The sequence below is a fragment of the Camarhynchus parvulus genome, chromosome 4A (genome assembly GCF_901933205.1).
Source record: "Camarhynchus parvulus chromosome 4A, STF_HiC, whole genome shotgun sequence".
In the NCBI taxonomy this organism is placed as follows: Eukaryota; Metazoa; Chordata; class Aves; order Passeriformes; family Thraupidae; genus Camarhynchus; species Camarhynchus parvulus.
This window is the reverse complement of record NC_044600.1, coordinates 8,526,268-8,547,708: the sequence shown is the minus strand read 5'-3', so window position 1 is coordinate 8,547,708 and position 21,441 is coordinate 8,526,268. Positions and strand designations below refer to the sequence as shown.

At 44.5% G+C, this 21,441-nt stretch overlaps 1 protein-coding gene across 2 annotated transcripts in view; it reads left to right on the top strand.

Moving 5' to 3' along the window:
• Positions 1 to 216: 216 nt before the first annotated feature.
• Positions 217 to 21,441, top strand: part of IL1RAPL2 (interleukin 1 receptor accessory protein like 2) — a 333,424-nt gene continuing 312,199 nt past the window's right edge. Inside the window, exons 1-2 of one of the 2 annotated variants that reach the window (XM_030967939.1) lie at positions 217 to 348; positions 12,947 to 13,047. In XM_030967939.1, coding sequence (XP_030823799.1) covers positions 12,966 to 13,047 — 82 coding nt within the window. In that variant the 5' untranslated portion in view covers positions 217 to 348; positions 12,947 to 12,965. Of the gene's footprint in view, positions 349 to 1,617; positions 1,779 to 12,946; positions 13,048 to 21,441 lie in introns of those variants that run through there. The other variant, XM_030967940.1, reaches the window with a different exon arrangement.

Genomic DNA, 21,441 nt, shown 5'->3' with positions numbered 1-21,441 from the left:
CGCGGGGCGGTCCCGGGTTCCTGTCGGGTCTCTTTGGGTGTTGCGGGCGGTGCCGTGGGGCGGTCCCGGGTTCCTGTCGGGTCTCTTTGGGTGTTGCGGGCGGTGCCGCGGGGCGGTCGCGGGGCCGCGGCGGTGCCGGGCCGGGGCTGCAGGGTGGAGGCGCGGCCGCCAGGGGGCGCTGCTGCTCGCGCGGCGCGGGGCGGGCGCACCTGGCGCGCGGGGCCGCGGGTCCCGGCCCGCTCCGCGGACACGGACACGGAGCGGGACCGGGACCGCCCCGCCGGCCGCCGCTCCGGGGGACACCCACAGCCCGCCGGCATGGAGCCCTAGAGGGGAGCTGCCGCGGAGGTGAGTCCTGCGCGCGGCGCTTCTCGCGGCAGTTCCCTTTTTTATTAAAAAAGGAAAAAAAATCCCTCAGAAAAAGAAAAGTTCGTCCCTTCTCCGGCCGCCGCGCGTGGGACGGGCCAGAGCTGCGGCTGCTGCCTCATCCCTCCCGGAGCTCCGGGCGGGCGGAGGGACCCCGGGGTCCCGCTGGTGCCGCGGCGCTCCCGAGGGGCTCCGGGCAGCGACCCCCGCAGCTCCGGCTCTCCGTCCCGGTGCCGCTGTCCCGGTGCCGCTGGCTCGGAGCGGATGCTCGGGGCCGGATCCGTCCGCACGGCGCGGCCGCTCCACCGCTCCCCGGACTGAGCCCTGCTGCTGTTGGAAGCGCCGGGAATGTTTTCTGTCACGAAGGGGGGAATCTCGGTTGGCACCGAGGGTCTCTCAGCCTCACGAACGCCTGTGGGGCTTCCCGGGAAAAGTGTTACTGCCGGGGATTTAAATTAAAAGCACTGGAGCAGTTTCCTTTCGGGATGATGCAGCGCGGTGGAGTCTGCTGAAGTGGTGCCGGTGCTTTGGAGGCTTGGCTGCTCTGAGTTACCGTGGTGGGTGTTGGACTTGAAACCTCTGCCTCTGAAAGTTCCGTCACAATAAAGCTGCTCTGGTTTCCTTTGGAGTCCGATGGAAATCTGCTGAAGGGCACCAAACATTTCTGAAGTGGCTTGGATTCAGCCTCTGTTTTCAGAGAGGCTGTCCCTGGACTGCTGTCTCTGCTAGGATTCAAAGAATCAAAAGTTTCTGGTGGAAAATGCTGTAAGCTGCGGTTTCTCAGAGTTGTAGTAAGGTTTGTGTACTTTTGGCAATTTCTGTGCCTGTTGGGTTAACGCTCAAACTTGGGTTTGTACCGCGAGGCGAAAACCATTGTGGCAGCAGCCAGCAGTTTGTAGCGCTCCTCGGCAGTGTTTATGGTCTCTGATATGTACTCCCTGAGTTTTTACCCTGATTATTTAAAAAAAAACCAAAACCAACATTTTTAGCGTCTGTGTAAGATTTGTGGATGTTACAGTACTACTACCAGAGTGCAGGTGGATTTGAGGTTTCTCAGGGGATTGTTAGTGGTGGGGACAGGCGCGGTGAGCTGCGGTGGGCTCGGGAGCGGGAAGGGCAGTGCCCCGGTGCCAGGCGCTGTGTGAGTGTGCGGCTGTTGCATTCACGCCCGACACAAGCTCTCATTCGCCCTAAACGCTTCCCGTCCGTGCCGAAAGGGGAGCGTTGGTTCTCATCAGGGTTAAACCTCCGCAGCTGCGTGGCTTTCTGTGGTGTCCGCAGGAGCAGGTGGATGCCTGCCCTGCCCCTGAGCAGCGCACGGGAAGGAGGCTCCCTCCGGAGGCAGGAGCGGGCCAGCCCTGCTGGGACATGGTGCCTGGAAAGCTCTGCCCGTGCCAGAGCCGAGGCAGGAGGTGAGTGTGGGGTGAAGCTGAGAGCGAGACAAGCGCTGGCTTTGCAGTAGTGACTGCAGAGGAACGCAGGGGTTTGGGGTTTTGGGCTCCCTCAGCCAGCGGGGTGTAATGCATGTGCAGTGAGCAGAAGTGAGAGTTGTGGCAGCTCACCGAGGCGCTGGCAGTGGTCTTTGGGGGTGAGCCTGTGATCCACCAGGGGCTGTGACTGGCGATGTGCAGGGCGCCTTCCTGAGAAATTACTGAGGATCGCATCCTTCTGAAGATGTTTCCCTGGGCACAGGAGACCCCTTGCAGTGGGAGGACGGGGCTTGGGCCGACCTCCCTGCAGAGTGCCGGTGTTGCTAAGCAGCAGCTTGCACCTCCAGCGTGCTCCAGATCCGAGTCTGCGAGGGGAGACCTCTCCTGAACTAAAGCTTTCTAGCTGGTGACCAAGACATGTCCTGTGGGTGTGCACGCACTTCTTGCTGGCTCCTGGCTATTGGGGAGGGGCACTCAGCTGGGAGGGTTCAGGGTTTTTAGGTGACAGCAAGACTTTATACTCACCCACCTACTTGGGCTGCAGGTGAGCCCAGGAGAGAGGGATGAATCTTTGAATGTTCTATTTCTAAGGCTTAAGAGTTCTCTGCAGAGCACCTTTTTCCTTTCACAGTACCTGGAAGCTCATTGGAGGTTTGTCTTCAACTTGTGTGGTGATTGATGCTTTAGCAGTTAAATGGGAGAGGGAGGGAAAAGGGAGGAAGGAAGGCCAGGTGTGCCACATTAATACACTGAGCCAGCATGAGTCAATTTTAGTGGATGCCACACAACTGCTGCAGCCTCAGTGCACGAATGGCATCAGCCAGTGCTGTCTGAACTGCTCTGTATCTCACAGAGCACTGGAAAGCCTTTTAATTTTCAGAGCTGCCAGTCTGGTGGCTGCACTTTGAAGCAGTGCAGTAGCTGAAGCTGTTGGAAACTAGCAGGGGTGGGACTGACCACTCTCCAAACAGAAGTCAGATCAAAAAGGAGCCTGAAAGGGTCAGGAAGGATTCATAGGCTGGTGTGGTAAAGGTGAGTTCAGCAGAAGGGCAGTTCTTGTGGCACAGATCACTGCTAATCAGGCAGGAATTGGTGGTGTGGGAGGAGGAAGATTCCTGGTTTGATGGAGGCTGGAGGCTTGGGCCTCAGAAGAAGCTGGATTGGCAGCCTTAAGCCTGGCTGGGGCTGCAGAGGAGTGTGGAAGTGGAGGCAGGGAGGAGCACACTTGCTGGTCTCAGGATCTCGTGGGGGCTGTGCCACTGTGGGGTAAGCTTGAGCCACGGAGGGTTTAGGAGTGGGTTTGTCTGGAGGTGTCAGGCACCTGCTGGGGGCAGTGTGTCTGTGAGGAGCCCAGCAGAGATGCTGAGAGGCTGCTGGAGAGCCAGGAGGAGGGAATGGGGACAGCATGTGAGGCTCGCACCCTGTGGGATGCTCTGCCCGCTTGGGGAGGGCAGGAGCATCCAGGCTGTCTGGATGGAGTGTTCCTGTAAGGGAATTTGGTTGGTTTGCATAGGCAGAGTAATTTTTGTCCGTGACTGTTCTCAGCTGTTTCCGGGGGAGAGAAGATTACGTGTTACAGTAATCACTTAAAGCTATGGAGAACAGTGTCTCCTGTGTGGCATTTGGAAAGGGGAGGCTGCTCAGAACTTTCTATGCCCGGGGTTGTGATGCCCTTGTGGGACCAGAGGTGGAGGAAAAGTTCCAAGGAGCATGTGCAGCTAGTGATCCCTGCTGGCTGAGGTGGGAAGTTGGCAGGGATGGCTGGGGCAGGTGGCCTTGAGCCTTGTGTCTGGGGAAAAAGGCTGAGAAGTTGTACTCACTGTGAGGAGTACAAATAAAGCATTTACAGTGTATGGACTTTTCCTGCTCTCTGAAACACTCCTGCTCCTCAAACTGAGGCTCAAGCTGAAAATACCAAGGGATGCTAAATTATGAGCAATTGTTAAAGAGCCTTAAAGAGCTGTATGGGAAGCTGCGTCTGCTCTTCATTTCTAAGCTTTCCCCAAACAATGAGAGTCTGAGCTATTTATCAGGAGCTCTTTTAGTGCTGGAAGGGAAAGTGACCATTTAAAGTGTATCACAAAATAAAGAGGCACTTTAAGAGGCAATTTGCTTTTCAGGATGTCCAACTAAAAATAAATCTTTCTTTAAACAGCCTTGAAAAGAAAACAGAGAGAAAAGATCTTGCCCTCGCTGAGAATAAGGAAAATCTTTTTGCTAGCTTTATAGTGAGGGTTTCTTCTGGCATCTGATACTAGGTCCAGGTAAACCCTCTTGGAACTGGTGGAGAGCTGAGGGATGTGTTATATTCAGTAACAAAGCTGGTGAGAGACAGACTGTGTTAGAAACTTCTGTAGGGATTTTTGCTAATCCTTTCCACCCTAAAAGCACTACAGAGTGCTCCTTCCACCCCTCTTTTCTTTGTTTATGTAACAGTTAATTAACAAGGATGTCTATTTGACAAAGCAATTTCAGGGCACATAAAATATGTATTTTACTCTTATTCTGGCTGCATCAGAACAAAACTCCATTGTTTTCAAGATTTCCATAAAATGTGTTAAAGTAGCATTCTCTAAGCAGTTTCTCATGGTTCTCAAATTCTGGGGCATGTTTTTTCTTTGCTTACTTAATTTTATTCTTATTTTCACTCAGACAAATCTGGCAATACATATGTGTAAAGTCCAGTCTCTGGTTATGTAAGGGGAAAAAAATCCCCATCAAGAATCTGTTTATCACTTTAAGGAGCAGCGCTGCTGCTGAGTTCAGTGAAAGCAACTTGCCTCTGCTGACAGCAAAGTGCCATGTCTGGCTTCTCTGGGACTGTTTCCTAAGTGGAAAACTGTAGACGAGTGTTTTATAAGGAGCCTGACAGCTGGTATGTCATCTTTTCCTGTTAATTCTGTCTTCTTTGAGCATCATGAATTAGTTAGGAAAGCGTGTGGCCATGGCTGAGATCAAGGAATGTATTTCTAAGCACATCACATGCAGAACTGTGTTCTCACAGAGCCTGTTTCATTAACGTGCAGGAGTGAGCTTGGACCAGACTTGCCATGAATAGTGCAAATATTGTTTATTCTGTAAATATTGCAGAGCTATGAGTGTGTGTAAGAGCAGGGATAATGTCAATACTGCTGACAGTTACAGCTGCAGTCTCTCTGCTCTGTGGCCATGGAAAGAGGCCTGTTTTAAAGGCTCTGTAAAAGCAGGGAACATTTCAGCATGCAGATGGCAGCCCAGTCTAAAATCTAGTTCTGTTTGTACTGAGCACCTCTGTAACGAGCCTTGAGGAGCACAAGGGGAACGAGAGAAGTGGTGGGGGGGGAAAGAGGAGAGATATGCTATCTTTCAGGATTGAGACCTCCCTTTGAACTGTCTCTCTCCATTTTTAATAGCTTTTCTGCAAAAGCTGCTTGGGGAGCAGGGTTAGAATGGGTATGAAAGAAGCAAAGCATCTAATCTTTTGGCTTAATAATGCCCTGGTGTAGGCAGCTGTGAACTGGACAGACTTCCTTATTGATATAAGAGCAGAGAGCAGTGAGTGAAATTGGTGTGGGTGAGAATGGTCCCTTCTCATCTCTTTTAATCTGAAAGGTCTTCTACTTTTGTAGTTGAGGCTCTGTAGAGAGGACCTGTGATTGCCTGCAGGGCTGTCTAAAGCAGTCAGGAGAAAACAGCCCTGACCTGAGCAGTGGTGTTTGCTCTGGGTGTCAGCAACTGAACAGCTGGAGTCAAGTGCAGCCATGGTTTTGCTGGAATTTACAGGGTTTGTCAGTGTATCTGAAGCCTAACAGCAACTTGGTTTTTTTTACTCAAGAGCTCTGAATAGCAGGACTCAGAGTCCTTTTTTTCCTGTGCTGGGCTTCTCCACAGCCCAGGGCAGCCTGGCTGGGCTGGATCTGAGCAGTCCCTGAGCCTATCTCAGCCCAGAAGAAATCTGCCATCCTGGGACAGTGCCCAGCAACCTTGTCAGCTTTGAGAAGCATATGTGGTCACCCATGGCTGGGGCTCCTCTCGCTCCTCAGATGGCTCAGATGGCTGTGATTACTGCTGCACCTTGCTCTGCATTGGGAACTTCTACTGTAACTGGATCAATTCTAGGAATTAGGCTGATTAAAGGTGATTCCTAAAATCTCTCCTCTTTCCTTAGTGCTAGTGTACATGTTTAGCTTTCCAAGTGTAGATTGTCTTCACATTTTTCTTCTCTCCCCCAGTGGGCTTTTCTGTAAGCTTTTAAGCACTTCTGCAAGGTGGTGAGAGGCTAAGCCCCACTCTGTAAACTAAACTCTGGCTCTGAGTCTTTACATTTCCTACAGTAGTTCATGTTGCCTGAATGTATTGATTAAACCACGATCTGCAGAAGTAAATATATGTAGAATATTAATAGCTTCTACTCTAGGGGGAAAAAAAGGCTGTAAATTAATTGATCCATAATGTTGACCTCATAAACCATAAAGGCTTGCAGTACAGCTGTAATCCTCCTCCCACAACATGTATTTCACTTTGAATGTCTGTAAAAGGTCTGGACTACTCAAAACCTGGGACACACATATCTATCTATCTATCTATCTATCTATCTATCTATCTATCTATCTATCTATCTATCTATCTATCTACCTATCTATCTAATCTATCTATCTATCTATCCTAGGATGTGTAGTTAGACTATTGCAGTGTTAAGGCTGAACAATAGTTCTCTCTAGAATCTGGGGTAGTGCTGAATCAGTACATCACTGATGGTGCAGCTGGGTATGAGGCTTAAAAAACAGTAGCTAACTTTCCCACTCCTTTGTCATTCTCGTTCCTCCTTACAGTTGCTTTTTGTGTTTCCAAGTGCAAGAGCTGTTGCAATGAGGGGTGAGTACGATTCAGGGATTTAAAATCTGGTTTGAAGATAATGAACTGGAATTCTGTGTGAGTTGCTTAGGGAATCGAGGTCAGTGTGTGGTGTGAGCTGATAGAACTCCATCTGCTAATCAGTGCTGAGGAGTCCTAGTTCTTCTGGTTTGCAAACCTGTTAAAATGGGCTGCTTAGGTTTTTATTGAATTGGCAGCAATTTAGATGCATACATACATCATATGCTCATCACTGCAGTGTTTGATGCTACAGATATTGTAGTCTTTATCTACATTCAGAATATTTCAGGGGATTTTCCCGTTTCCTGCCCTTATTTTTTTCCCCCATTTATGAGCACTATTTTAGGCAGCTATTGGATCAGAAAATTCTTGTAAGAAAATGTTCTTGTGTTAATGCATGCAGGGTTTTCTCTACAGGGCAAGCCAGCAGTTTATTCAGTCTTGAGTCTGACTGCCACTTTACCATAGCTAAAATCACTTCTACAACTCTGCAGCCAGACATATTAATAGGGGAAGTTAATGGGGTGTTTGCCATCCACAGTATTTTTCTTTTGTGCTTGGCACTGAAACCATTTTTTTGTTTCTGTGTTACACTGTGAGATTATTTTTGAAACTTTAGGATTCTGCACTTCTTGTCTTCTGCAGTTCCATTTGGAAGATATTTAACCTTTTAGTGGAGGCATTAAAATAATTTCAAACAAAACCTGTGTATTAACACCCCCAAAGGATGTCTCTTCTGAAATAACTAATAAGATTCTGAGTTCATTCCTTTCACATCACAGGAGATCTGTGTTTCAGGTTTTTATTCCTTTACACCCAGACATTCAGCCTTTAGGAGAGTCATTACAATTAAGTATTATAACCTTGTCAGTATTTGGCTGTGGGTTCCCTTTGTTTTTTCAGGACGAGACCTTGCTTTTTCCTTGTTGTATTACTGTCATGCGGGTGATAAACTGCTGAGCCAGTAATAATCCCAGACAGTTTAGATGTTGTCTTTTTGTTGCTGTTTATTTCCAGTTTGTGTAACACAAACACTGTGTTGAGCAGGCATAGCATGTTTCCCTCATGTCTCAGTGTTAGAGACAAATTTTAGGAGAAAGCGCTCTGGAATGAGCATCTCCTCTAAAGAGAAAGGGGAGTTATTGAAGCTCTTTCTTCTGCCAGTGAGAGAAATGGATACCATGGGGTGAAAGTGAAAAAAACTAAAACTGTTTATAAACAAAGCAACATACCTGCAAAGCACAGGAAAAAAAAAAATGGAACCTTCAATCTCAGCCCCACCTCTCCATGTGGCTGAGAGGCAAAGATGGAGGCTGCCCTTCTTTGTCTCTGGGAAGGGAGGAGAAAAGGGCTCACAGGAGCTGGGAACCTGCTGGATTTCTGGCATGGGTCTCCTCCTCAGAGCAGCCAAAGTTGGTGGATTTTTGTCCTTTCTTGTGTTGGTTCAGCTCCTCTGAGGTCTCAGGTTCTGGGTGGTCCCAGTGGATCCCTCATGGGCCGAAAAGAAAAACAAGCCAAGCCCAAAACAGTTCAAGGGGAAAAAAACCCAGGCAAACTGAAAAGTCGCTGAAAGGATTCCCAGTACAGCCTCCAGGCTGGAGTAAGGGAAAGGAAAAAAACATTCTGGTCTCAGTCTCATAAAAGCTAATCTGACAAAAGGAATAATGTAGGGTCCCTGGGCCACGCTGTCTGGAGCACTGGATCGAGAGTTTGAGCAGAGCCCCAGAGCTCCCAGGTTCCAGCCCCACTGCCTGCTTCATCTGTAAGATACAGCTGCCATTTCTGGGCATGAAGCAGATGATTAGGGAATAAACTATCATCATAAAATCACCCTCAGACTCCTCATTTTAAAATTTCTCTTTAAGTTTCACCTGAACAAGGAGAATTAGGCAGATGTGAGTTTAGTTAAGGACCTGAGAGGTCCAGTGGAGAATTAAATCCTGCAAGACAAATGCTGAATGCACACTGCCTTGTAGAATTAATGCTCCTTGTGTATTTAGACAACTTAAGTGGCTGGTTATGATGGTGAAGATGCACAATGAATTAGGCAAAATGAAATACTCTTTGATGCTCATTGAGCAGCAGAGCGAAGAACACTGCATGACCCATATCAAGTAGAGCTGAAGAGACATTATTTGAGCTAGAATGCATCCCTGATCTTGAGAATTTTATCTCTGATCTTGAGTATTTTTTCTTTATGTTTGAGGTATCAATAAAAAGGAACTGGTGCCCATTGTGGGTTGCTTCTAACCAAGATATTATATAGACTGAAAATCTTCTAGTAATGAAGAGCTCAATGTGGTATGTTGGCAAAAGAGAAGACCTGAGAGTGAGTTCATATTAAAATTTAAAGCCTTAAAAAGTGGGCTGAGGAAATGATTTGAAAATAAATGAACAGGACTCGCCATCTAGCCTACTGTAAAAACAATGAAAGAATTACTGTTGCCATTTCATCCTTTGTGTGTGGGGTGAAAACGGTAATTTATTTTTGTGAGATATCTGAGCAACAAAACCTGACAATTGGAAATCACTAAAGAGGTGGGTCGCTGTTTTTAATGAGTGCCTTCTGCATCACAGCTTCTGTGGAGAAACCAGAACCTACAGAGCCTCGTGGTGTGTCAGCAAATCTCAGGCTGTGCACAGACGTGTGCCTGAGTGCACAGGCACTGCTTTTCCTTCCTTGTTTTCTTTCAGAAAGGAGCACTGCATGAACAAAGCTTGTGGTACAAATTAGAGCAAAGCTAAATTATATTTAAAGCGTGAACTTGGCAATCTCAGTGCTGGGTTTTGTGCAAAATATGAATGCTCTGATTTTCTTCTCGTTTCTAAGAGTCTCCTTCTAACCTTGTCCCTTGAAGTTCCTTTGAGTCCCAGAAGCCATATGAGCTGAAGGGGTGCTGGAAAGACAGCAGGCAGTACATGAAGGAAATGGGAACACAACAATTTCCCAAGCTCTGTTTCCTGAGGATTTGGGTGGAAGAAATAAGTTTTTCAAAAGAGATGAAGTGTGTTTGGCAGGATATGGGAGTCAGGGTGGTTTTTGTTAGAAGAACAAAATTTGTGCTGCATTGCAGCCTGGTCCCCTTATAGTTTTGTGTGCCTACAGGGCACTGTGACAGCTGCCTGAAGTCAGGTCTGTAGCACAAATGGGGTAAAGAGGGAAGGAGAGGCCTTATTGGCAGTGCAGTGATGAAGAATTAAGTTGTCCCACCTTGCTTTTCCTACATTTCTCTCTCTGATAGCAGCAACCTCCCTTTACTTACCTGGATTCAAATACAACCTGGCTGGTCACAGCAAGGCTTGGACTACTGACTTTTTCACCTCTGTCAACAAGTACTTCATTCTGTGTGTCTCTTCTCTCCTCACAGTGATTTTAGGCAAGTTGGCTGTAATTGGTATTTCTGTGTCCTTATTGAGTAAGATGTCTTCAATCTTCTGGGAAAGGCAAGAACTTGGTTCCTCTGTTATGAGGTGTATCCAGTAGAGCTGTAACCTTCCTGTTACAGCTGTGAGCCCCTACTCACACCTGCTTGGAGTTTGCAGCATCAGAGTAAGTGGCTCCTCAGGTAAATGCTGCTCAGTGCCTGTGAGGGGAAAGTTCTGTCAAATGGAAAAATCAGCCCCTGCTTGCAGGGAAATGGCATTGAACTCTGGCTGGTTTATTCTTGTGTTTTGTTCGTGTTCTTCATCCGACCATAGGCATCCACTCCACATTTATTCCCAGGAGCCTGGCACAGGGCTGGCTGGGGTCTGTGGTCCATCCCACTGCCTGACAGGTGAGTGAGTGGCCCTGAGGAGGGAGTTGAGATCAGCCCTGTTGGGCGAGTCTTGGCACATGCAGCTCCAGAAATCTCCTGAGCAAATTTAGAAACTTAGTCTTGAACTAATACGACCTTTCTTCTTTAGGCTGCTGGACATTCTTCTGGGGGAAATACAGCTTATTTTGTATCTTGTGTTCTTTTTAAACCTGAATGTATAAAAGCAGTCACCTTGGATAGGGCAGTTTGAGCAGCCAGGCTGTCTGTGGCTGGCTGCTGTCCCAGGACAGACACAGCTGACCCACTGGTCACTGGGACTGATCCCACTGCTGCTGGAATCTGTGCCGTGGTGGAGGTGACACCTCAAACTCTGATGTGTATTTTCATGCCAGCCTCAGTTGAGTTGTGTCAGATGTGACAAGCTGAGACTTTGGGCTTGATTATGAATGACTGGGTGGTGCTGTGGTTTCTTGCCCTTTTGCTGCTCTATTTTCCTGATTTGTGGAGGTACAGAGACTGACTGCCTTGGTGAGGATAGGGCTTCAAAAAGTACAACTCCTATCAGTGCTGACAGAACCAAGAATTTTCTGCTCTGCCTAGCATTAATATTGGTTGGCAGAACTCGCTTTGAAATTTTAAATATATTTAATGCAGCCTAGCTTGTTTGGGGTGGGGATGTACAGACCCACATGAAAAAGGACCTAGGAATTCCATATTTCAGCTGTAATTACGGAGGGGGGAAAAGTGGAGAAACTAATTTGTAAAGCTATACTTGAAAATCATTCTAGCATAACATCATCATTACAATTATCTGTCAAAAGATTTAGTTCAATTACCTTTTTTTAAGCTCTCTTGTCAAGATGGCCTTACTGGTTTCAGGATTGCGTTACTCCAAGGAGAGGTCAAGGAAGAGTGAATGCTAATTCTGTCATTAACCACTGTCAGACAGCCTTCAGTGTGTATTTTTTCTTGAAAATGCCTTAGCATTGTTACTATGAGGAATCAATAGGCATAAAGTGCCATAGAATTCAGAGAGGGAAAAAAAAAAAATCTACTGCCTGTTTATAGATTGTAGTAGAGTAAGGTGAGAGGAAGAGAACTTCAGTTTAAAGTGGTAATTTTGAAATAATTGAATAGCAGCACAATTCCTGTAGTGTAAAAGATTACACAGGGTTACTTACATTTTCTTCACACAACGATAGGCCAGTAATAAAATTACAAGGGAAGAATATTTGATGCAATAAACTCAAATTAAACTGAATAAGCGTCGGTGAACAGCAGGACATTGCAACCTCTTGCTGCTTTGTTGTGTTGGGTAAATGCTCAGTGCTGGAGGGGTCTGGGCTCCTTCTGGAGTTGGGGATTTGGGACCTTTGAGTGAGCTGGGTGGGCAGAGGTTACAGCATTTATGGGAGGATTCTGTTCACTGGCCTCAGTTTTGACTGCTAATGCTGATAGTTTTGTGCATTTCTGTTTAATTGAAATTGCTGTAAAATGTGTGCTGAATCTTTTGGTACAAATAATAACTTCACAGTGATTTAGATGGCTGCCAGCTTTATCTGATAATAAGGGTTCTGATCTAAACTCTCTATCTTATACAGAGATGAATTCCTGGAGTTTAAATGTATCAGGCCACTTAAAGACTTCAAGCTAAGCATAGATTTTAGCACTCTAGCTTATAATTAAGCATCTCTCTTTGAGAGAGATGGTCTTAGATGAATTCAGATTTGTTCTACCTGTTTTTAAGTGCAGAGAAGGAGCCTCAGTTTGCTTTTTCTATCTTTTCTCTAATGGTCTGGTACTTGTAAATAAAAACAGAATTGGTTCCAGTAATTATATAAAATTAAAAATAAAATTCTAAACTAGTTTTTCCCCTTTTCTTTCTTAATGTACATAACATAAAGTAAGTAGTAAACTTCACAGGTGAGACTCCTGAGACCTACATTCATTGATTTCTGAATTTTGTTCACCTTTCTTTACCTCATTTTATAGGAGAAATTTCTGGAACAGCATTAATTGTAGGCATTGTAGGAATTTTTACAGCGCCACCAGTGGGAAATAAGGTTGCTAAGAGAGATTGTATGAACTATTCTTTTCCTGAATGATATGATTTTTTTTTTTTAAAGTGTGTGGCCTGTTTGTATGAGACGAAGCTAATTACAACCATCAGACTTTTCCCATAACACACAAAAATAACATACAAAATAAATAAGTAACACACAAAAATCTGCCAGATTAGACCCATACTACTTCAAATAAACTGTTACATCTTGTGATTTTTTTCTTTGAGAGCAAAATGATATTTCTGAGGTGTCATTTAAAAAAACCCAACCCTTCTGTGTGATAGTAAGAGGTAAATCGTTCATACACGGTTATTTGAACTTTTATGTTTTCCTCCTCCTGCCTAAACGTAAACTGAGAAGTTGTTACATTAAGCCATTGTCCTGTTGTGGTTCTTTGAGAAATGTTTAACTGTAGCTGCTGCTTTGTTGTAGTGAAAAGCTGTGATTCAGACTTTGTACTATGTTTGCATTTCAGCTGCCACAGAAAGTGAAAGATGAAGCCTCTTGTTTTCTTGGTTCTTGTGATCTGTACTGTAGTCAGCATGAATTTGAAGCTCGTGTCAAAGAGAAATTCTGGTAAGTCACAGAAAATTATTTTTTCTTTTAGATCTGGACCTCATGCTCATGCAATCAAGCATTTTAGATGGCTGCATTTTGTTTTGCATATGTAGTACTTGTTCTGTTTTGCCAAAAAACAAAAGTCTTAACTGCTTTGGTTTGCTTAGTAACTGAAAGCTGTTTGAATGTATCCTTATGTTTTCTTTTGTTAAAGAACTAAAAAAAAGACAATATTGATTGGGTTGAAACTTCAACCAGAGATATTACAAAGATGATAATAACTTTGGCATGGTGGCATTCTTCTAACATCCAGTGTTTTACTCATGTTAAGGAATTTTATTAATTGTGGATGTGGTCTGTGGTAAGTTTTAGGTCTGGATGATTTTTTGTATGTTGAAAGGTCATCTTTGAAAATGTTACGCTGGCCTGATATGTGATCATATATAGGGTTTACTTGGAAGAACTCTCCTGAGTAGATAATTTCTGATTATTCTGTCAGTGAAAGAGAGTAGGAGTTGGTTCATGTTTTTATCTGCTTTTGAAACCTTATAGTAGTAACAGAACTCTTCAAAGAGGCATTAGAATCTCTCCTTCCAGGGTAGACAGCTTCTCTGGATAATGGTTATCTGTACTTGAGCCTGAAGTGATGTCCACTCCATGCAGCTTTGCCCTTTCGAAGAAGTGACTTCATGAGACTGTTTGTATTTCCCAAGTAATGTGGGGGGATAGAATGTAAGAAAATAAAGATAGTGCAGAAGGTAATTTCAGCCCTGAGGAGTTGCAGCTGTACTAATCAGCAAAGATTAGCAACAGGCCTGCCCTTAACAGGCCACAGCTGTGTCCAGTGAGGATGAGTGCTATAAAAGAGGGGGTTAGCTGGGTGTGGAGGGAGTTGGAGTTTGTTGGCTGTGCTGTGAGGAAGGAGGAGTCAGAGCTGCAAGGAGATGCCCATGAGAAATCGCCAAGAAGGTATGGGAGCTTTGCAATGAGATGACAACAAAGTAAGCTGTGAGTTTGGGAGACACTGGGCAGACAAGCAGTGCTGTGCTACACAGGGGTGTCAGCCTGCTGCAGCCTGGGCTGGGTGTAAGGGTAAATGCTGCACTTTGAAACTTTTGATGGCATGTTGTTTTTCCACACTGTTTGTGTGCTATGCTTATATGTGTGAGGGCTTCCACTGATCCTGCTGTCCTCAAGGTCTTCAGTCTTTTCAGCACTCCAGGTACAAACAGAAATTACTGGCTTCAGTTGCTGTGGCTTGTGTTAAGTTTAATTTCTGCGTTTCTTGAGAACAGAGGAGAAAATTTTTGGGCTGTCTATTAAAAAGAATTACAAGTCACATCCCAGGCTGGGAAGTGTTACTCTGGGAACTGCCAGGTGCTGGGTTGAGTTCTTTCTGCTAGGATGGAAAGTGTAAATGGAGGTTGCTAAACGGAACCAGCCTTTTGTTATGGTTATTGTGCCCAGAGCCCAGTTTGTGCTGTGAGAGCAGTCAGGGATATTGGGGTTTGGCTACAGTGCAGTCTTGGTCTAAACTCTGCTAAGGGTGATGGTGTTCCTGTTCTTCAAAACTGCTGTCAGTGGCCTGGATGGAAACCCTCTGTGAGATCCACAATCAGTGTGCCTGAACAGCTTCTGTTCACTGATGCCAGCCAACAGCACCTGGCTGCAAGCAAGGGTCTGTGCAATTCCTTTGCCAGGAGCACACAACTGTAGAAGTGACATGCTGGTGGCCGTAGCATTGTTCAGCTGGTAGTTTACCTTTAATTAGATTTACATTTTTAAAATCTGCTTTCTTTGACTCTGCAGAACTTTGGCTCTCGTGGTTATAGCAGCTGTTGACAGTGTCAATTTAAGTTCAGTACTGGTGGGAAAAATGCTTTAATATGTTAGACTGCCTCTTGCTAAATATAACCCACTAGTGAATAGGTGGTTCTTTTTCATTTCATTCGATTGTGGCAGTATGTGTTGAGAATAAGACGAAGAGGAAAAATTGCACATAAAGTAAAATTATAGTTTCTTTGCAAGCCCATAATCATGTAGTTGGCTTTCACCTTCAGTACTCATTCTGGTTGCTGCATGGACCAAACTATAGATTTTTTTTTTTTTTTTTTGTTTGTTTTGCTTTTTCTACTATGTGTGAAATAATTTTCTGTTCCTTTGATATCAGCACTTGGAGTAAAACCAATAATTTGATTCCTTTTCTGAAAGGTCTTTACATTTGAAGGACTGTTTGATTGCTTGGAGCTTCACGAAATGTTATATGTTGTGAAGAGAGATGTTCCAGCCACTCCTGAACTTTAACTGTTGGTATAGTTTTAGTGGAAGATCAGGGACAGTGGGTGGATGCAGACAGGCAAATGCACAAAGAAACAATGTCAGCATATTTTCCGTAGGGTGACAGTAGCTCTAACAGGCTGGTGCTGGAGTTCAGAGTTTTGTTTTTTGGGCTTTTTTTTTTTTTTACACTGATGTCTTGATGAAGGAGAATAGAAAGGGAAATGAATGTAATCATTGTTTGTGCGCAGCTGCATTGCAGTGTAAACTGGAAGCAGGAATAATGTTTTATCTGTCGATTAGAGCTGAGCTGGGAGAGAGGATGAAGGGCCCAAAGGATGCTCTGGGGACAGGATCTCTGCAGCAGTGTCTGGATGGGCATTGTAGTCTTGGGTCTTGCTGGCTGTTGGTGTGGGGATGTCTGTTCCTGGTGAGCATCCTCAAAAGGGGAAGAGAAATTGTACAGACAGTTATGTAGAACAGTGTGAAGCAGTGCATGGAAGGTGCTGACACTGATGAAAAAGACAGATTTGGGCTACTAGAACAATAAACCAGCAAAATTGGTGTCTTTGCTGACTTATGTAGACTGGCATTTTTTCTAAGCAATGCATAGAATTATTGCATGAACGGCCAGAATTGTGATTAGTGTCAAGTACAAGAGCAATTATGGAGCTGACTGGCATGTGTGTAATATCACATAATGGAATGTACCTTGTTTAAGGGGTAGAGAGGCTCTAAAGGGAGAGACTTGAAGAGGAGCAAGGAGAAGGTGAGGTGTTGTTGTCAGGTAATAGAAAGGTATCACTCAACCAAGGCAGTCAAGAGTGGGTCAGAATGTCCAGAAGGGCTTTAAAGGTGAAACTGGAGTTGCCTTAAAGAGAGGAAAGGTTTGGCTAGGAAAACATCTTCAGAGGCTGGTGCAGAAATTCTCCTTCAAAGTTAAGGAATGGGAACCCAAGGGGAGAAAGTTGAGGATGAGAGCTCCAGACAGCAAGTGCAGGGAGTAACAGAGGCTGGACGGGCAAGAGTCATTAAAAAGAGGTCAGGAGTGGAAGGTCTAAGATGTTAAACAGACGGTGATGAAATGGTGCTCCAGCTGCAAGCATAGAACTGTAGTTTGCTGAAGAAATAATCCTCATGGAAGTGAATAGAAAAACAGAATTGAAATATTTTTCTCATGTCCTTTACTTGCCCTTTGTTACAGATTTAGGAGCCCATATTTCCCATTTGGAAAAGAGAAGCAGGGATGCATATGAAGACTACAAATAGATTTAGAGTACCCTGCAACACCACAAAAATGACAGAGAAACTTGTAGCAAGACAAATTTGGCTGCTTCTCACTTGAGATGTGAAGCCAAAATAATTTAAATGGGTGAGCTAATTTAATTATGCTCATCAGATTCTTCTTTGGAGGCAGCAACTTCCCAATGCTCCAGAAGAAATCTGTCATGTCTACAGAGTAAAGATTGCTGTTTGTGGTGGGAACAGAATAGTTTGCCTCAAGCATCTGTGTGAGTGCAATGTTGACTTAAGTTTCACAGGCATTTCTTAATATTAAGAAGCATTTTTGAAAACTGCAGGTCATCCTTTTTGCCTGCTTTAAGAAGTAAAACTGAGCAAACAGCAAATGTGGGGACTGCAGATTTAGCAATATCCTAGGAAGGGTATTTTACAGGTGGAGGTTATACAAATGAATTGAAGGTGTGGGAGTTGCTAGGTTCCCAGCTGGTAGGTGATTTCCTTTTAATCGGATTAAGTGACTTTTCCCAAAGCCTTTGTATATACAGTGCTTTGAATAATCACAGCAGGGAATATAATACCGATTTAAAATCATTGCATTTTTAAAGCAAAAGATTTTTCAGATTATAGATTCTGTTTGACTTACTAGACATAATTCCATTAGTGAATAATTTATGGTGACATTTATTTTTGCTATATTATTTGCTGAGCTGAAATACCTGTCTGAGCATGCTAGAGCTCTGGAGGGCATGCCAGCCTCCTGTGGAGGAGAAGGGGCAGACATCCCCAAGGTTTCTGTGAGGCTGCAGGGCATTTAGGAGCCTTTCTGCAGGTTAACACCTGAGCTTAGTTGGCTCAGGTTTGGCATGGTGCAGCAACGGGGAGCAAAGACACATGGACCTCCTTCTTGCTTGCTCTGAAGAAAATAGTTTACTGCAATAAACCAGGCCTTTTTATGTTCTAAACTGAACCAAACCAAGCAGGCACTGGCTGGCTGCCACCACGGTGTCCCTGCTCACGTGACCACAGCCCAGCTGTACAGCCTGTCCTCTGTTATAGAACCCACCTTTCACCTCACTGTTAGCTGAACCCTCCCCAGAGTGCTTTTGGTGAGCAAGGCTGAACTGAATTCAACAGGATTTCTTATGTCCCACAGCGTGGGTATGTCTCCCAGCTACAGTCATGTCTTCTCCTCTCCTCTGTCTGTGGGATTCCAGCTTTCCTTCTCCTCCTTTTTACCTTGGGGGCAGCCAAAAGGCATTCATGCCATAGGAGCAAGTGTATCTCTGATCCTCCACCCACCTTGTCACCCTCCACCTGCATCTGACTTTATCACCATTGGCTTGGGAGAGAGAAGGCTTGACTTGGCACTGGGCCTTGCCGTGTATGGACATAGCCAAATTGGCTTAAATTCTCATTGATATTGTTGTGCCTTTTAACACGTTAATTTAAAACCTGTTGTCTTGGTATTTTGTACCTTTTAAATGTCATGCAGGTGACTTACTCTGATCTGCTATAGATGTTTCAGAGACCTTCACTTTCCTGCAGTTGTCACTGCTTGTGCCAATGATTTCTGTCTGCTCCCTTCTGTGAAATCAATCTTCCTGTGTTGCCTGGCCACTTTGGCCACAGAAACTGGCACGCACAGAAGTGGAGGTGATTGTACTTCAGAGATAACTCCTGGATTTGCGCCTGCAGTGGGATATTCTAGATGAGCCTAACTCTGAAGTCCACTGCTCCTGCGGGTGTGGGCCAGAGGAGCTGCTGGATGCATGCTCACACTTGCCATTTGCTTTAGTTTGCAGTTGCTTCTGCCTGAAGAGCTGACTTCTGACCCTGATGTAAAATTCATGGCCATGAGCCCTCTCGTGTCTGAGATACGAGCGATGCAAAAGAGGCTTTTGACTTTTGCTGCCTGCAAATACTGTGCAGGCAGAGGAGACGGGAGCTTGGCAGCGCTCATCAGTGCATGCTGATCTCCTGCTTTTCCCAGAAGATGTTAAGTTATTCACAGCTCCAGCAAACAAAGTCAGAATCACTGCTGTTCTAAGCTGTCATCAGTGCAGGAAAGTGCAGCCTCTCCTGCATCAGCTGTGTCTGCTCACGGGTTCATGGCTGCTCTCCATCTGTCCTGTTTGGATCAGAGGGAAGCAGGGAGCCAGGCTCCTGTGCTCGGTCAGGTCTCGGGGGGCTACCAGCAAGTCAGCTCTGAAACTCTGGTTGCACCTCATTACAGGGGTCTCAGCCTTAGTTTCTTCTCCTCTAGACAGAAAATGGCATTGCAGCTGGACAGACCTGTCTGGAAGACAGCTGGCAGCATTTATAGTGTCTGTGTGCAGGTGGGGAGGAAGGGACATGTACACAGAGGAACAAGAAGGGAAATAAACAGTCTGCTAGAAGTTTGGGATTTTTTAGTGACCTCAACTTGACAAGGTTTAAATTTTGAACTTAGTTAAGCATTCAAAATTTTAGCTATTGCACACATTTAAAATGAGTTCATATATAATTTAAGCAATTAAAATATTGAGCTGTTACTTAAATATTAAAGCAAGATTCTTTCCCAAAAGAGAAGCCTTTTGTATTTAAATAAAATAAATGAACACAGTTAAATTGTTTCAAGCTGAAGTAAATCACAAAGGGAAAATGTGATGATCCCAAATTAATTTCTTATGTTTTAAAGTACAGTATTTTGGGTGTCACTCTTGCATGTGCTGGTGTTTAGACCTCCAGTAACCATGTGCACAGTTCAAATGTTTGTTAGGGCTTGAAGCATGATGGTAGTATTATTTTTTTGACTTTCCATGTTCTAGTTGTACTTTTTTGCCTGAGCAGCATTTTTTAAAGTTTCATGGGACTGTTTGATGTTTTCAGTAAACATCTGCTATCATGGTATTTCATGTGAGTGCTTTTTGTCTCTAATAATTGCTTCATAATTATTCCCATTTTACAGATAGCATAAAATCAGCAAGAGAGAAAACTGTATTAAGGTTGCCCAGCACACTGAAAGTGATGCAGGGAACAACACGTAAATTAAATGTTTCCCTCTGTTTTGTTGTGTTACTAATGCCTTGGGCAAGGACAAGGAAAGCAGTCTTGTCTTCTAAAAAAAAATTGAGGCTAAATAAGCATGTGCATAAAATGTGCTTCTATGTCCTTGGATACATGGGATAGAGAAAAGCTTCTTTAATTTCTGTTATTTTTCAGTAGAAGATAGAAACATGTGTCAGCTAGAAATGGAAGAGGAAAAGAAGGAGAGATATTTGGTTATACCAGGTTTTGTGCACTAGTTTTAGGCTTAGAGCTTTTGCCTTTGAACATTACAAGTCTGTTGTGTATGCTATTGGCTGTCCTTCCAGTGAGGAGTGGGGCACAAGAAGAGGAAGAACCACTTAACATTGTAAAATGGCACATGGAATACCTGAGGAACCTCAAGCCCAGGAGGTGCCAGTCGCATCTCTTGGCTACCAGGTTTATAGAGGCCTCTGTGTATGTTTGCTGCTGTGACCTAAAGAACATGTGCTGCTCCTGAGCTGCTGGGACTCTGCAGGCTCAGCTGCACTCCAGCCACTCTGGGCTCCATCTGTGCTGCCCTTAGATTTTCAGCAGTACCAGGAACTGCAGTTCTGTCCTCAGATGAGTGAGTAGCCTAAAACACCTTTGTCCAAGGACACCTCAGTGTATAGTCTAACCAGATGTTCATGTTTATTTAAAGAAATGAAGGTCCTTTCATCATACTGTACAAATACACATGAAATTTGAGGGCAAAGTTGTTTCACAGATTTTTTAAAGATTTTATTTATTTTTTAATATTTGAGATTTACTTTTCTGGTATGTTGAAGATAGAATTGACTCATTGTTTGTGAAGACTGATGTTAATATAGCAGATCAGATTTTTCACAAGACAGGGAGAATTGAATTTAAGCATTATGGTTTTGTTTCAGTGGCACTCTTGATGCGCTCTGTGATCCTTATTTGGATCAATGTGCAGAGCCACTTCATGCACCCTTATGCTGTCTAACATGTTCAGAAAAATATATGTATGGGTGGGCTTGGAAGGAGAGGTGTAATGTGAGATACAATCACTGATGTCCTTGAGTTATTAATAAAATGCAGAAATACAATCACATTCTACAGAATAGAGCTCATCAGAATTTCTTTTCCAGTGACACAATTTCATTTTGAACAATAAATTCCCTGAGACTGTTACATTTAATAATCAATGGGAAAGTGCTGGAATGTGACTTAAAGGCAGGGTTATTCCCAGGCTCTGTGCCCCTGGAGCTGAGCAGCAGCACGTTGGCATCCCTCAGGTGGGTGTCACAAGAAGAAGCTGGAAGATGAACACAGAGTGATCAGGTCTCCTCCACTCTTTGTGGGATTCCCTGAAGCATTTTCCTGTGTCAAATCCCTCAGGTTTACTGCAGAGGAGGTATGAAAACAGAGTGGGAGCACTTCAGGGGAGCCAGGTGATCCTGCAGGCTTCCTTGGCTCCATGCTGGGAGTGGATCTGTGGCCATCAGCTCTGCTCTCTGCAAGTCCCCCCTGGTAAAAAGCCTCCTTCAGCATCTGCCTCTTCTTCCCTTGTTCCAGGCTCCTATTGCAGAGCGTGTTTTGCTGAGAAAATTAACTAACTTTCAGGTGTTTCTAAAACACTTGCTTGTTCTGGTACTTATGGTTTAGAAAACAAAGTTTGAAACTTAAGCCAAGAAAGTAATTATTAAAAATTGGAGCTCTTAAATGTATTATTTGTTTTTGTTGTGACCTTGAAAATCTTGCCCTATTATATAAAGGCAGAGAGGTGTGAATAATGGTGTGGGCTTAGACATAAGGAAGGAAATTAGGATGTGTATCACTGATGACACATTGGATATAGTATTTCCATTCAAAATGACATCT